The sequence below is a fragment of the Procambarus clarkii genome, chromosome 25, assembly GCF_040958095.1.
Source record: "Procambarus clarkii isolate CNS0578487 chromosome 25, FALCON_Pclarkii_2.0, whole genome shotgun sequence".
Taxonomy (NCBI): domain Eukaryota; kingdom Metazoa; phylum Arthropoda; class Malacostraca; order Decapoda; family Cambaridae; genus Procambarus; species Procambarus clarkii.
In genome coordinates this window covers 2,049,866-2,067,384 of record NC_091174.1, presented here as the reverse complement: position 1 = coordinate 2,067,384, position 17,519 = coordinate 2,049,866, and the positions used below count along the sequence as shown (strand labels likewise).

General features: G+C 46.9%; 1 protein-coding gene across 1 annotated transcript; it reads right to left on the bottom strand.

The window, feature by feature from the left end:
* Positions 1-2,635: 2,635 nt before the first annotated feature.
* LOC123756516 (cuticle protein 21) lies at positions 2,636-17,283 on the bottom strand. The gene is made up of 3 exons (XM_069330853.1): positions 17,272-17,283; positions 3,856-4,344; positions 2,636-3,097 (listed from the first exon to the last, which is right to left on the bottom strand). Exons 1-3 carry the CDS (start codon positions 17,281-17,283, stop codon positions 2,771-2,773), a joined length of 828 nt encoding a protein of 275 aa, XP_069186954.1. The 3' UTR covers positions 2,636-2,770.
* Positions 17,284-17,519: the final 236 nt, after the last annotated feature.

Genomic DNA, 17,519 nt, shown 5'->3' with positions numbered 1-17,519 from the left:
ATTTGGGCATTTTAGTCGGTCCCAATAGTTTAGGTGTTTTACTTTGTGGATTCTAGCAGTAAAGGATCTCTGCACGCTCTCCAGGTCAGCAATTTCTCCAGCTTTGAAAGGGGCTGTCATTGTGCAGCAGTACTCCACTCTAGAGAGCACTAGCGTCTTGAAAAATATCATCATCGGTATAGCATCTCTAGTGTGAAAGGTTCTTATTATGCAGCCTGTCATTTTTCTTGCAGATAAAGCATTAATAGAATTGTGGTTCGAACAGAGGACGTGACCGAAGCACTTATTCCGGAAATGTTCGGATGTCATCAGTTGCGAGTCGTGTGAAACCGCTTTTCATTCATAAACAGGGGGTTTAGCAGTTGGGTTAAGGAGCTTGGATCTTTTTACAGGCTGCACGAGCTGTGCACTTCCACCCCACACTTCCTTAGCCAGTATGTTAAGTCGGCTGCCTCTCCCTTCGCCCGTTCATCAATTTTAACGTAATGTGTATTAAAAATAGGTTTCTTCTTATATGCAAATTAATATTATTGCATATTAATTTTCTATGAATCATTAGGCATAGGTGGGTATTTAGGTTCTGTTGATTATTTGTATTTAAAGTACGCGGGTGAAGCATTTACTGCATTGTGGGTCGAACAAAATTCGTCAGTGAAGCACTTGTTCCGGAAGTGTTCGAACGAAATCAGTTATGAGTCGTCAGCCCGTCCTCCAAACAAAGATCCAAAAGTGATTCCATGCACCCGCCAAACCCCCTGTTTATGAATGAAAAACGGTTTACATACGACTCACAACTGCTGACGTTCGAACATATCCGGATCAAGTGCTTCACTGACGAATTTTGTTCGAATCACAACGCTGTAAATGCTTCACCCACGTACTACAAATACAAATAATCGCCAACAGAACCTAAACACCTGACCTAACCTATCCTATGCCTATATATACACAATATGCCAATATATTATAATATTAATTTATACTTGAGAAAATTCCCGTTTTGAATGAACAGCATGTTAAAATTTATGAATGCGTCTGTGGGGTTGACCGCTGAATGTAATGGACTTGAGTCGAGGACGGGTTGTTCAAACAGCGGGTTTGGCGGGTGCATTTAATCACTTTTGGGTCTTTGGAGGACGAGCTGTTTATTGCGTTGTGGTTCGAGCAGAGGTCGTCAGCGAAGCACTGCTCGAGAGATGTTCGAAAGTCATCCGTTGTGAGGCGTGTATAACCCGTGGTGTGTAAACCCGTGGTGTGTAAACCCGTGTATAGCCCGTGTGTAAATCCGTGTATAACCCGTGTAAACCCGTGTATAACCTGTGGTGTGTAAACCCGTGTATAACCCGTGGTGTGTAAACCCGTGTATAACCCATGGTGTATAAACCCGTGTATAACCCGTGGTGTGTAAACCCGTGTACAACCCGTGGTGTATAAACCCGTGTACAACCCGTGGTGTGTAAACCCCTGTATAACCCGTGGTGTGTAAACCCGTGTATTAATGAGAATTTGACCTTTTATTAATGAGGAGGGCCTGCCCCATAAGTTTCGGCTGGATTCGCCCCCTGCAAAGGACAACCCGTCCTCAGACACGTCTATTCCATGCAGCTGTCGACCTTAAAGAAACATTCATAAATTTTAACATGCTATACATTCAAAACTTTTCTTAAATATAAATTAATATTATTATATATTAGCATATTGGGCATATTTGGGCACTTGTTAGGTTAGGTGTTTAGGTTCTGTTGGCGATTTGTAGTAACCCAAATATCTGTAGGTATTTGTAGTACGTGGGTGAAGCATTTACAGCATTGTAGTTCGAACAAAAGTCGTCAAAAGTGTTCCGGAAGTGTTCGTACGTCATCAGTTTTGAGTCGTCTGTTAACCGTTTGTCATTCATAAACAGGGGGTTTGGCGGGTGCATGGAATGGACTTTGGGCCTTTGTTTAGAGTACGGGTCGACTTGACACTGATCCTTAACTGTTCACCCAGTAGTAATTGGGGACCAGGCTGTAAACCGATTATCGGCTTCTAATTCAGGAAAACTAGTTGGGTAAGGCTTAAGATGTGCTAAGGGAAGGGGAAAGGTCTCAGCTTGCTAACCGGAGCCAGAAGGCGTAGTGTTCCTTTATATACCAGTGTAAAAAGTAAATATATATTCTACCTATATCAAATTATCATTTCCAACCCAATACTGGAAGCCTCCCAGTGAGTTAGCGATAGTGATATTATTTACCAAATGTTTCAACAATGCTATGAACTATTTGTTAAGGTTTCGACATTAAGTTGTCAATTGTGGCACCAGTGCATTTTGAACTTTTTGCTCAGGCAGTAACAAAAAAATTATGCTTTCACAAAGTACATGTTATGTGTCCTTTCCCCTGCGAGGGAATATGAGAACACATGACACGTGGCTACAGGTGCAAGCATCATGGGTTACCAATATCTTCTTGCTCTCGACATCGATTTATTTAATATTAAATAAATTAACAAACAAATAATTTGAAGTATGACAAACTTTAGATGAGCTCAAAGGTTATGAGATGATCCGCATTCATGAAATTACTAAATACGTTTCTTAAATTTGGTTTGGAATTATTTTTATTTACATACCGAGGAATATAATTAAAGACTAAAGTTCGAAATATTGTTTATATCATATAATTTGTCGTGACATAAATCACGGGGCGGAAGCCGTTCTCATACACCTAAAACACTAAAACATAACAAAACACACAACAACAGGTGGGAGCAGAGGGTAGAGCGGGCGCCACTAGGCGGCGGGCCGGTACTGTGCTTGCTGGTATGCGGGCGCCTGCTGCTGGGGGTTGTAGGACGGAGCGTGACTTGAAGCGTGTGGCTGCTGATGTCCAGGGGCGGCCTTCTCGGGTTGGTGTTGGTAGGGCTTGGCCTTGCCTTCGTAAGAGACTTGAGCCATGAAGCCGCTCTTTGCGTCGGCCGAGTAGGTGACAACTTGCGTGCGGCCGTCAGGGAGCAGGACCCGGTATGATCCCTTAGTCGTCTTCCCGTCGGAGTACTCGTTGTGGGCGTGCTGGTTCCCGTAGTAAGAGTCCTCGACGGTGTAACCGAACGTGTGTGGCTGTGGGAGACCAGATTGGTGATGAGGTTAATATCACTCATAGGCCGAGATGAAGCGAGCACAATTGTAACAAATTATATATATATATATATATATATATATATATATATATATATATATATATATATATATAATATATATATATATATGTCGTACCTAGTAGCCAGAACGCACTTCTCAGCCTATTATGCAAGGCCTGATTTGCCTAATGAGCCAAGTTTTCATAAATTAATTGTTTTTCGACTACCTAACCTACCTACCCTAACCTAACCTAACTTTTTCAGATACCTAACCTAACCTAACCTATAAAGATAGGTTAGGTTAGGTTAGGTAGGGTTGGTTAGGTTCGGTCATATATCTACGTTAATTTTAACTCCAATAAAAAAATATTGACCTCATACATAGTGAAATGGGTAGCTTTATCATTTCATAAGAAAAAAATAAGAGAAAATATATTAATTCAGGAAAACTTGGCTTATTAGGCAAATCGGGCCTTGCATAGTAGGCTGAGAAGTGCGTTCTGGCTACTAGGTACGACATATATATATATAATATATATATATAATATATATATATATAATATATATATATATATATATATATATAATATATATATATATATATATATATAATATATATATATATATATATATAATATATGTGTGTGTGTGTGTCTGGCTCGCATAGACTTTTAAAGCTGCATTATACAAAGATTTAAAAATAAAACCCATAGACTAATAATGAGGTGGATGAGTTACCTGACTGGGGCCGTGGAAGGTGGTGCCGTCGTGCTCGTGGGCCGCGATCTTCTTCTGGTCGTCGGCAGAGAGACCACCGAAGAGTATACCTCCGCCTACTCTATACCCAGGAGACTCGAGGCTCTGGTACCCTCCGGCTCCCGAGCCCTGATCATACCCTTGGTATGCAGGGCCTTGATAGGCTACAGGTGCCGGGGATTGGTGGCCTGCAGCAGGGCTCTGATAGCCTCCTCCTCCTCCTCCTGCGCCATTTTGGTAACCTGCAGATTGGGTGTTGTGGTAGCCTCCAGCTGCCCCAGGGTTCTGGTACTCTACGGCGGAATGATACTGGTTGGCAGACTTCGAGTCTGTTTTGCCCTCAATGTGTGCCTGTGGGTTGTAGGCTCCGGAGCCCGGGTGGCCAGCGCCCGCCGAGTGTCCAGGGGGCTTGGCTCGGTAGTTCTGAGGAAGCGCTGAAGCCACCAGAATGAGGCACGAGAATATTATTACCTGAGTGAAAGAGATTTTTCAATTAAAATGATGAAAGGATCCAATACATGTCGGTCAATATGCACCTTCGGGAACATAACATCGGGTACATATAGCTCTGGTGACTGCATAACTCAGTGGACAGAAGATACATGAACATCTGAAACCCATAGTATAAATAAGCATTTGATATTAAATAAAATTATATTTTGAAAAAGATGGAGAGGCACAGGTAAAGAGAAACTTTAGAAATGGGATATAATGTGAATTACGATAGCAGGCGGGCTGTCTAGGTTGTCGGCCTAGCTGACACCAGGCGGGCTGTCTAGGCTGTCGGCCTAGCTGACACCAGGCGGGCTGTCTAGGCTGTCGGCCTAGCTGACACCAGGCGGGCTGTCTAGGTTGTCGGCCTAGCTGACACCAGGCGGGCTGTCTAGGCTGTCGGCCTAGCTGACACCAGGCGGGCTGTCTAGGCTGTCGGCCTAGCTGACACCAGGCGGGCTGTCTAGGCTGTCGGCCTAGCTGACACCAGGCGGGCTGTCTAGGCTGTCGGCCTAGCTGACACCAGGCGGGCTGTCTAGGCTGTCGGCCTAGCTGACACCAGGCGGGCTGTCTAGGCTGTCGGCCTAGCTGACACCAGGCGGGCTGTCTAGGCTGTCGGCCTAGCTGACACCAGGCGGGCTGTCTAGGCTGTCGGCCTAGCTGACACCAGGCGGGCTGTCTAGGCTGTCGGCCTAGCTGACACCAGGCGGGCTGTCGGCCTAGCTGACACCAGGCGGGCTGTCTAGGCTGTCGGCCTAGCTGACACCAGGCGGGCTGTCTAGGCTGTCGGCCTAGCTGACACCAGGCGGGCTGTCTAGGCTGTCGGCCTAGCTGACACCAGGCGGGCTGTCTAGGCTGTCGGCCTAGCTGACACCAGGCGGGCTGTCTAGGCTGTCCGCCTCGCTCACACCAGGCGGGTTGTCCGCCTCGCTCACACCAGGCGGGCTGTCCGCCTCGCTCACACCAGGCGGGTTGTGCGCCTCGCTCACACCAGGCGGGTTACCCGGTTGATACCTGGTTGATGGGGTTCTGGGAGTTCTTTTACTCCCCAAGCCCGGCCCGAGGCCAGGCTCGACTTGTGAGATTTTGGTCCACCAGGCTGTTGCTTGGAGCGGCCCGCAGGCCCACATACCCACCACAGCCCGGCTGGTCCGGCACTCCTTGGAGGAATAAATCTAGTTTCCTCTTGAAAATGTCCACGGTTGTTCCGGCAATATTTCTTATGCTTGCTGGGAGGACGTTGAACAACCGCGGACCTCTGATGTTTATACAGTGTTCTCTGATTGTGCCTATGGCACCTCTGCTCTTCATTGGTTCTATTCTACATTTTCTTCCATGTCGTTCACTCCAGTACGTTGTTATTTTACTGTGTAGATTTGGTACTTGGCCCTCCAGTATCTTCCAGGTGTATATTATTTGATATCTCTCTCGTCTTCTTTCTAGTGAGTACATTTGGAGGGCTTTGAGACGATCCCAATAATTTAGGTGCTTTATTGCGTCTATGCGTGCCGTATATGTTCTCTGTATTCCCTCTATTTCAGCAATCTCTCCTGCTTTGAAGGGGGAAGTGAGTACTGAGCAGTACTCAAGACGGGACAACACAAGTGCCTTGAAGAGCACAACCATTGTGATGGGATCCCTGGATTTGAAAGTTCTCGTAATCCATCCTATCATTTTTCTGGCTGTCGCAATATTTGCTTGGTTATGCTCCTTAAACGTTAGGTCGTCAGACATTATTATTCCCAAATCCTTTACATGCTGTTTTCCTACTATGGGTACATTTGATTGTGTTTTGTACTCTGTATTATGTTTAAGGTCCTCATTTTTACCGTACCTGAGTACCTGGAATTTATCACTGTTAAACATCATGTTATTTTCTGATGCCCAGTCGAAAACTTTATTAATATCAGCTTGAAGTTTTTCAATGTCCTCAGCCGAGGTAATTTTCATACTGATTTTTGTGTCATCTGCAAAGGATGATACGAAGCTGTGACTTGTATTTTTGTCTATATCTGATATGAGAATAAGGAAAAGCAGTGGTGCAAGGACTGTACCCTGAGGTACAGAGCTTTTCACTGCACTTGGACTAGATTTTATATGGTTGACAGTTACTCGCTGAGTCCTGTTTGACAGAAAACTGAGTATCCAGCGTCCTACTTTACCGGTTATTCCCATTGACTTCATTTTGTGTGCTATCACGCCATGGTCACATTTATCGAAGGCCTTTGCGAAGTCCGTGTATATCACATCAGCATTCTGTTTCTCTTCTAATGCCTCAGTGACTTTGTCGTAGCGCTCAAGTAGCTGTGAGAGGCACGATCTTCCCGCTCGAAATCCATGTTGGCCTGGGTTATGAAGGTCATTGCGGGTTGTGCGCCTCGCTCACACCAGGCGGGTTGTCCGCCTCGCTCACACCAGGCGGGCTGTCCGCCTCGCTCACACCAGGCGGGCTGTCCGCCTCGCTCACACCAGGCGGGCTGTCCGCCTCGCTCACACCAGGCGGGCTGTCCGCCTCGCTCACACCAGGCGGGCTGTCCGCCTCGCTCACACCAGGCGGGCTGTCCGCCTCGCTCACACCAGGCGGGCTGTCCGCCTCGCTCACACCAGGCGGGCTGTCCGCCTCGCTCACACCAGGCGGGCTGTCCGCCTCGCTCACACCAGGCGGGCTGTCCGCCTCGCTCACACCAGGCGGGCTGTCCGCCTCGCTCACACCAGGCGGGCTGTCCGCCTCGCTCACACCAGGCGGGCTGTCCGCCTCGCTCACACCAGGCGGGCTGTCCGCCTCGCTCACACCAGGCGGGCTGTCCGCCTCGCTCACACCAGGCGGGCTGTCCGCCTCGCTCACACCAGGCGGGCTGTCCGCCTCGCTCACACCAGGCGGGCTGTCCGCCTCGCTCACACCAGGCGGGCTGTCCGCCTCGCTCACACCAGGCGGGCTGTCCGCCTCGCTCACACCAGGCGGGCTGTCCGCCTCGCTCACACCAGGCGGGCTGTCCGCCTCGCTCACACCAGGCGGGCTGTCCGCCTCGCTCACACCAGGCGGGCTGTCCGCCTCGCTCACACCAGGCGGGCTGTCCGCCTCGCTCACACCAGGCGGGCTGTCCGCCTCGCTCACACCAGGCGGGCTGTCCGCCTCGCTCACACCAGGCGGGCTGTCCGTTTTGCTCATACAATGTGTGGTTTTTTGCAGCTAAGCTTGCTCTTACATGCATGCATACTTGTCATACGTGATACATACCTGCTCTCTCTTGTCAGGGAGCTGTGAGTGTGTGTGAGAGGTTCTTCACGTGAATGTCAGTATGTATATAGATGAATACTGTGAAGCAGTCATATATACACAGATGCCAGTGTGCATGTTCGCCTTCAGGGTATTTTTTTACCCTGTGGTAAAAGAGCACGGTGATTTGGTGCTCTTCTTAGCGCCTTGTTCTACACTGCTTGTAGGTGTGCATGATAGTTTTCTGTAAGGTGTAGTGGTACTGGGGGATACTCCAGATGCTGCTGGACTACAGCCTTGTATAGGTGTAGGTGTGTGTTGTACCCAGGCTTCGGAATCTCGGTTTTCCTAAGCTGTTTTTGCTTTGTTTATTTTGTTCATTAAATGAATTTTAATTCCTATTCCATTAATCTCGAGTTTCAGGATTCTTCCTGCATCCGTATATTGAATCGGGCGGTTGTCAAAGATTATTGGGTTTGGGTTTGTTTTTGTAATGCGTATTTACTGGAATGTTTTGTACTTATTTTCAATTGCTTTCAAAGTTGTTTATGAATTCAATTGCTGCCTTGGTCTTGTTGGCTCGTAGCGCCTCTGATGGTCGTGGTTGGAATACTATTTGCGGGACATCATCATCAGCGTATGATGAATTCTCCATGTTGAGGTTGGAGCAGGTCAGCTGCTTGACCTGCTCCACATTGACAATAACCACCACTGGTGGTGGTTATTGTCAATGCATTGTCATTGTAATTGTCAATGGTAATATGTCTGGTTTGCCACTATCACTTCGTCTATCATAAGCTGGGAAGTCTGCGGGCAAGATGGGTTAGATTTTTGGTCCTTTTTATACTGTGTATAGCAAAAAATACTAACGCATTTTGATGTCAACAGGAAAATGGAGATAGTGTAATTCAGAACGATGTATATCACCTATGTCAGACCTTTTTTTCAGCAAGTAGCGCTGATATGAAATTTTCTACTCCGTAAGCCCAGAATGAAGCTATAAAAAACTTCACAGATTTGCCACGAAACTGATCTCAGAAATGATACACGAGCTGCACTAGAAAACTAAACGAAATGATCATCAAATCACTTTAGAGGAGAAGAAACAGAAGGAGACATGTTCCCGACACAGAGGATTATACTCGTGAAGAGAGACAAAGATAAACTGAATAAAGTGTAATGGACCAAATGGAAGCATAGTACCAAATCAGGAAGCTGGGCATTAGAATGAACTTCCAATATGGTAATGAAAAAGTGGACTGACGAAGGCAAGAAGTGTGCCTGAGAACGGTTTCATGCCCAGATTCAAAGGTAATACAATACAGATCACGGAGTAAGGAATTAACTGCACTTCTACATTGAAGATTGAGAGGAGGAACCCAGGAGCTGAGGCTCGTAATAAGGTAAGACGTGAACTACCACCACCAGTCCCCTCACGTGAAGCCCAGACACAGTGGTACCAGACGTGAACTACCACCTCCAGTCCTCTCACGTGAAGCCCAGACACAGTGGTACCAGACGTAAACTACCACCTCCAGTCCTCTCACGTGAAGCCCAGACACAGTGGTACCAGACGTGAACTACCACCTCCAGTCCTCTCACCTAAGCAACGCATGAAAATATAGCAATTGTTCATAACCGGAAAACCATAAACAATAACATGCAAACCAAGAGACAATATTGTAACTAAACAATGCTGAATGTGTTGTAAAAATGCTGAATATTTTGTAATCAATGCTGAATGTAATGTAAACAGTGTTGAATGTGTTTTCACCAATGTTGTATGTTGTAACCAAACAATGCTAAATGTATTGCAAGCAAACAATGCTGAATGTCTTGTAAACAGTGATAAATATGCTGTAACCAAACCATAATGGACGTGTTGCAAACAATGCTGAATGTGTTGTAATCTGTGATTGTCAAATTTGATGAATACAAGAAATATTTAGTTAAGAACGGCTAGAGTGTGGCGTTCTTACACACATGCCTTGACTAAATGAAGGTTTTTGCAAGTACTAGAAGAAGAGTTAGACTAGTTGCTTGGTAGGATGTGGTGGCAAAAGAGAGACAAGAAAATGGAGTATGGAGAGAGTTAAAGGTATGTGAAATAATAAGATAAAGTTAACAACTTAAAGCTCTTTAGGAAAGGACTTCTGGGCAGTATAGTGGACATCATAAAGATATGTACTGGAGAATGGTAAATAGTGAGGAGGATATTAAAATAGGAGAAGAGGATACGCTGAATGCATTGAATGATGTGATAGAGTAGAAGGATGCAGGACCACATCCCTGCTCATTTATCTATGGAAGTGGTGAGCACGTTGAAGGAGCTGAAATATAGGAAGACTGCAGGTGTTGATGAGGTCTATGTCGAAATGATTAATGTTGTGGAGGGAAAGGTGAATATAATGGGTGTAAAGACTTGGCCAGAAGACTTGCAATAATGCGTCACAGGGCTGGAAAAGAACAGTGCCTGGACTGAATAAAGATAAAGAGGAACATAGCGCGTGAAATAATTGCACTATGTAACATGATTTGTGTCTCTTGGCAGTGTATATGTCCGATTGCTTATGCTCCAAAGATTAGAAAACTGCTTTTATTCCTCTCAAACTTTGCTTTGACCATTGTCTCAGACAGCGTAGGAAGGGCGTCTTGAAGGCTGCCGACTTATGAAACAATGTACCACAGCTCTAGATAAGGAGTTGGCAGCCTTCAGGCACCCTCAAGACGTCCTCGGTAAGGCGTCTTACACAATGATCAAACCAAAGTTCGAAGGGGGGGAATAATACCTTGCCTTTCTATACTGTGGAGGCATAAGCCATTGGGAAATAACACTGCCCAAAGGTACATAAAGTTACATAGCGTTTTGGAAGCACTAGTTTACTTAGCGCAGCGGGAGATGTGTGGCAGGAAAGTGTTCATATATTGATCAGTGGTGAACAAAGAAGGTCCAGTGTAGATCACATATTTACTTTGAGGCAACTTGTTAACAAGACATGTTAGAGAGATATCAAATGTGTCCATGACACATGGAACAGTTAAGAGAATGACATTGCCAACTCCATATGTTATCATTTCTCCAGAGTGCAGGTAAACACTCTGAGAAGTAGGGATGTCGGAAGCAATGCAGGTGTAGGAGACGATAGTTTAATGAATCACGGGTGTGATGGAGATGTTGGTGAGGGCGGCGTGTGATGGCGTCCTGCCCACTGACAGAACACACAGACAGGGTACTGAGGGAGGTCACGGTAACTGGAGGAGGGTATATCCATGGTATGTACATGATGAAGCTGTTTCTGCAAAGGGTGGAGAAAGATTATTTAGACTTATTGAAGTTTTTCAGATGTTTGAGGTAAGGCTTAAATGTGGATGTCCACGAAAGGAAAGTTGAGGTTGGGAGAGTAAAGGAAAGTTGTCGTGGAGAGAGAAGGAAAGTTGTGGTGGGGGTAGAGACGGAAAGTCACGGAGTGGTAGAAAGAAGGAAATTGTGTGTAAAATATAGGTCCAAAGTGGCGGAAGTTGCCACGAGTGTAAACACTTGGAAGGTGTTGATGGTAAAGGAGGCAGCTGTACCCTCCCAGGTGAGCGAGGGGTCAGTTAAGGCAGGACAGTGGCCGGTGCCTAGAATGCTCCACTTAGTGGGAACTGGATTGCGATTGAGAAGAATGTAAGCGTCACTAATGAACCTTGTAAGTTGAACTGTCGTAACACTCAAATTGAGTACTCCGTAGTAGACATCATTCGTCTCATCACTGGAATCGAATTGCTTATAATGAAAGTATAACGTCCTTGTCTCCTGAGCCAACCAAATGTCAAGATGCAGACTTAATAAAGGCGTAAAAGTCACAATGCTGTGGGTCCCTTCCCACTGTGAACAGCAAGAACATAAAAGTACTGATGCCCTTGCTTAGCTTACAGTAAGTATAGACAATGTTGACCGTCATCTTGGCCTATCAAATTGATCGTTTAAAAAATGTCATGAGACAAGAATCGGGAGAATTTCATGAAGAACGCAAACGGGAGTAGTAGAGCCGCTTGGACTTGGCTACAGGCAGGTCACAACAGTCGGCTTGTATGAGGATCTAGATAAAGTAAAGTGTAGTGTGTGGACTAAGACAATGACACATTTTTATATTGTGAAAAAATTGTCATTTACAGGAAATCTAAAATCATGTTGCATGATATGGCAAATCTTATTACAAATGAGGAGGCTTGTGAAATTCTTGCACGGTATCCACACTCTGGTGTTTATTGGTTAATGACCTGTGTATGATTAATGTATGATTGTATAGTGTACAGACTAAACAGCAGCTCGTCTATTATCCGGTAAATTTCAAATAAATTTAAACATGAACCAAAAAAAAATGTAAAATAATATATTGTAACATCATAGATTTTGGGGTGCGGAGAGTTGTTATTGTTATAAAATGCGTAGATTAGCTGAAATTGTTAACGTAAGAATGATAGCTGAGGTGTGAATACTTATTTTTTGTGCCCTCTATAATCCTTTTTACGATATCGCTCACAGGGTGAGTATGGGGAGCACAATAACCAACCACTCACAGGGTGAGTATGGGGAGCACAATAACCAACCACTCACAGGGTGAGTATGGGGAGCACAATAACCAACCACTCACAGAGTGAGTATGGGGAGCACAATAACCAACCACTCACAGGGTGAGTATGGGGTGCACAATAACCAACCACTCACAAGGTGAGTATGGGGAGGGTGTGGACGGGGCTGATTAAGAGGCAGAGAAGTAGGAATTTTCAATATAAGATTTATACACGGTGTGAGGTGAGTGGAGTAGAGAACTCATCTCTCCATGACCAGGCCATGGAGAGATGAGTGCAACGATCGTTTAACAACATGGCTGAGGAGAGCCTGGACAAGCTTGAGCACGTTGAACGAATGGATGACTGAAGAGTGGTGAACTCAGTGGTGAAGACAGTGGTAAACACAGCAGAATACTGCGAATTTAAACACACGAGACAAAGTGGAAAGCCGAGAAGGGCGGACATGATGAAAGTGTGAGGAAGTGCATGGAAAGTGTGTGCGTGTGTGTGTTTGTCTGTCTTTCTGAGGCTGGATGCCCAATACCTATGGCTACATTGTGACCATGATGGTGTGGCCGGAGGCAACATAGTGACCATGATGGTGTGGCCAGAGGCAACATAGTGACCATGATGGTGTGACCGGAGGCAACATAGTGACCATGATGGTGTGGCCGGAGGCAACATAGTGACCATGATGGTGTGACCGGAGGCAACATAGCGACCATGATGGTGTGACCGGAGGCAACATAGTGACCATGATGGTGTGACCGGAGGCAACATAGTGACCATGATGGTGTGGCCAGAGGCAACATAGTGACCATGATGGTGTGACCGGAGGCAACATAGTGACCATGATGGTGTGGCCAGAGGCAACATAGTGACCATGATGGTGTGACCGGAGGCAACATAGTGACCATGATGGTGTGGCCAGAGGCAACATAGTGACCATGATGGTGTGACCGGAGGCAACATAGTGACCATGATGGTGTGGCCAGAGGCAACATAGTGACCATGATGGTGTGGCCGGAGGCAACATAGTAACCATGATGGTGTGGCCAGAGGCAACATAGTAACCATGATGGTGTGGCCGGAGGCAACATAGTGACCATGATGGTGTGACCAGAGGCAACATAGTAACCATGATGGTGTGGCCGGAGGCAACATAGTGACCATGATGGTGTGGCCGGAGGCAACATAGTGACCATGATGGTGTGGCCGGAGGCAACATAGTGACCATGATGGTGTGGCCGGAGGCAACATAGTGACCATGATGGTGTGGCCGGAGGCAACATAGTGACCATGATAGTGTGGCCGCCCTTTGATTGGAAATCAGACGTTTCACATCAAGGGGTGGCCACACCCTGCGTCTCTTCCCTGTACACCCTGCGTCTCACCCCTCTACACCCTGCGTCTCACCCCTGTACACCCTGCGTCTCACCCCTGTACACCCTGCGTCTCACCCCTCTACACCCTGCGTATCACCCCTCTACACTCTGCGTCTCACCCCTCTGCACCCTGCGTCTCACCCCTCTACACCCTGCGTCTCCCCCCTCTACACCCTGCGTCTCACCCCTCTACACCTGCGTCTCACCCCTCTACACTCTGCGTCTCACCCCTGTACACCCTGCGTCTCACCCCTCTACACCCTGCGTCTCCCCCCTCTACACCCTGCGTCTCACCCCTCTACACCCTGCGTCTCCCCCCTCTACACCCTGCGTCTCACCCCTCTACACTCTGCGTCTCACCCCTGTACACCCTGATTCTCACCCCTCTACACTCTGCGTCTCACCCCTCTACACCCTGCGTCTCACCCCTCTACACCCTGCGTCTTACCCCTGTACACCCTGCGTCTCACCCCTCTACACCCTGCGTCTCACCCCTCTACACCCTGCGTCTCACCCCTCTACACCCTGCGTCTCACCCCTGTACACCCTGCGTCTCACCCCTGTACACCCTGCGTCTCACCCCTGTACACCCTGCGTCTCACCCCTGTACACCCTGCGTCTCACCCCTGTACACCCTGCGTCTCACCCCTCTACACCCTACGTCTCACCCCTGTACACCCTGCGTCTCACCCCTGCACACCTGCGTCTCCTCCCTCTACACCCTGCGTCTCCCCCCTCTACACCCTGCGTCTCACCCCTGTACACCCTGCGTCTCACCCCTGCACACACACACCATGTTAAACAATGCTCAGACATGAACCTAACATGTCCGTACCTCCTCGTGGGCTGTGGGTCACACGTCGCACCTTTGGGTACTCCAGAACTCCCACTCTCCAGACCCACATTCCAGTCACCATTCATTATGTTGGGTTTCCATGCTGGTGCTCCATACTTCAAAATGTGAATTACATTCATAGAGTGCCGCTGTTTACCTGCATCCCCGTGCCATTATGCCTTTATTACCTATATGTCTAACATCTTTCGTAACTCACAGAGTATTATTCATTCTTTCATTGTACACTAAACACCTCCCACTCATTACTGTATTGTTAATTTCAACTTCCATTCTCTAATTTTCATAAAAACTGCTTCCAAGAGTTTTTTGCTTCCACTTCCCACAAAGACTTAACCACACATTGTCCCTCAGTGGCCTTCAACATTCTTCGGTTCAACAAACTATCACACCTACTCACAATTTGTTTCCCAGACCACACACTAGAAGGTGAAGGGACGACGACGTTTCGGTCCGTCCTGGACCATTCTCAAGTCGATTGTGTAATAAATTGTAATAAAATTGTAATATTGTAATAAACTGTATTCACAATTTATTACAGTGGTTCCTCACTGTCGACAAAAGTCAATAACAACAATTTACGACCATCATAGTTTACTGATTAAATAGTCAAATATTACCACTATTAGTACCACAGTAGCAGTGATAATCAGGTAATTAGCGGCATAATAGCACTGGGATGCAGGTAATTAGCGCCATAATAGCACTGGGATGCAGGTAATTAGCGGCATAATAGCACTGGGATGCAGGTAATTAGCGCCATAATAGCACTGGGATGCAGGTAATTAGCGGCATAATAGCACTGGGAAGCAGGTAATTAGCGCCATAATAGCACTGGGATGCAGGTAATTAGCGCCATAATAGCACTGGGAAGCAGGTAATTAGCGCCATAATAGCACTGGGATGCAGGTAATTAGCGCCATAATAGCACTGGGATGCAGGTAATTAGCGCCATAATAGCACTGGGATGCAGGTAATTAGCGCCATAATAGCACTGGGATGCAGGTAATTAGCGGCATAATAGCACTGGGATGCAGGTAATTAGCGCCATAATAGCACTGGGATGCAGGTAATTAGCGCCATAATAGCACTGGGATGCAGGTAATTAGCGCCATAATAGCACTGGGATGCAGGTAATTAGCGCCATAATAGCACTGGGATGCAGGTAATTACCGCCATAATAGCACTGGGATGCAGGTAATTAGCGCCATAATAGCACTGGGATGCAGGTAATTAGCGCCATAATAGCACTGGGATGCAGGTAATTAGCGCCATAATAGCACTGGGATGCAGGTAATTAGCGCCATAATAGCACTGGGATGCAGGTAATTAGCGGCATAATAGCACTGGGATGCAGGTAATTAGCGCCATAATAGCACTGGGATGCAGGTAATTAGCGGCATAATAGCACTGGGATGCAGGTAATTAGCGGCATAATAGCACTGTACTCTATGTATATAATTCCCATTCTGGAGTATGAAGCACCGGCGTGGAAGCCCAACATAAGGACTAATAATATCACACTAGGAAAGATTGAGAGACATGCCCCGAGGCTCACGCCAGACCTGCGAGACGTGAACTGTGAGGAACAGCAACTGGAACTGAACCTCACCACACTTGAAGAGAGACGAAACTGAGGAGACATGATAACGACATGAAACATTCTGAGGGGGAATCGATAAGATTAATAAATTTGAACTATTCAGCATAAGGCAGAATAAAACGAGGAAGCTTCAGACGGAGATGAGTCACAGGGAGAGTTGAAGGAACAGCTGGCGTAAAACGTGTAAATAAGTAGCATGGAGTATATAGCAGAATGGTAGTCAACATGTTATTTCTAAAGTAGATATGACAGGAAACAGAGTCGGCAGTACCTGCCAGAGAGTCGGGGATCAACACACACACACACACACACACACACACACACACACACACACACACACACACACACACACACACACACACAGTTGGGGGTCTCAGTCTCAACCGTCAATCAACAGGTGTACAGATTCATGAGCCGATAGGCTCATGAATCTGTACACCTGTTGATTGACGGTTGAGAGGCGGGACCAAAGAGCCAGAGCTCAACCCCCGCAAACACAACTAGGTGAGTACAACTAGGTGAGTACACACACACACACGCGCGCACTAGGGGACAAAGGTGGAAACTGAGTGCCCAAATGAGCCACAGAGATATTAGAAAGAACTTTTTTAGTGTCAGAGTGGTTGACAAATGGAATGCATTAGGAAGTGATGTGGTGGAGGCTGACTCCATACACAGTTTCAAGTGTAGATATGATAGAGCCCAATAGGCTCAGGAACCTGTACACCTGTTGATTGACAGTTGAGAGGCGGGACCAAAGAGCCAGAGCTCAACCCCCGCAAGCACAACTAGGTGAGTACAACTAGGTGAGTACACACACACACACACACACACACGTACGTCAGAGTAGTTAACGGATGGAATGCATTAGGCAGTGATGTGGTGGAGGCTGACTCCATACACAGTTTCAAATGTAGATATGATAGAGCCCAGTAGGCTCAGGAACCTGTACAGCGGTTGATTGACAGTTGAGAGGCGGGACCAAAAAGCCAGAGCTCAACCCCTGCAAGCACAACTAGGTGAGTACACACATACACAACTGTGCACATTTGAATATTAAAAACATAGGCAGCCATACTGCCAGATGAACACGAGCGAGCACATGCGAGGCTACACATTACTAGTCATCTCACACATATACCCACACAATCCCCCCCCCCTCAGGAGAACAGTGAGCAGTGATAAACAAGACAGTGGTGAAGGCACCATGTGTGTGGGGCCCGGTCTCCACACAGGCGAGGGGCGGGCGGTGTGGCCTCCAGTGATCACAGGCGTCACCAGAGACATTTACCTGAGCAGCCATGGTGACGCGGGGCTCCATCAGCTAGTGACACACCTGCACCGCGCCAGGTATATATATACCTGTCAACACCCACCTTGGACACACTTACCCCCCCCCCTCCCCCACCACTCCCAACACCCCCCACCACCACCTTCACCCACCTTCATCACTCAGCCGGCAGGTTCGATTTCTTTAACCAACTACTATTAACAACAATTATAAACCTCGAGATTCACGTTACTCTCCAGTACTCGCAA

What these genes read in the sequence shown, in the direction of transcription:
- LOC123756516 (XM_069330853.1), bottom strand. An exon ending in CCTTCCACGGCCCCAGTCAG is followed by an intron (nt 3,098 to 3,855) that starts GTAACTCATCCA and finishes GGTCTCCCACAG; the next exon opens with CCACACACGTTCGGTTACAC.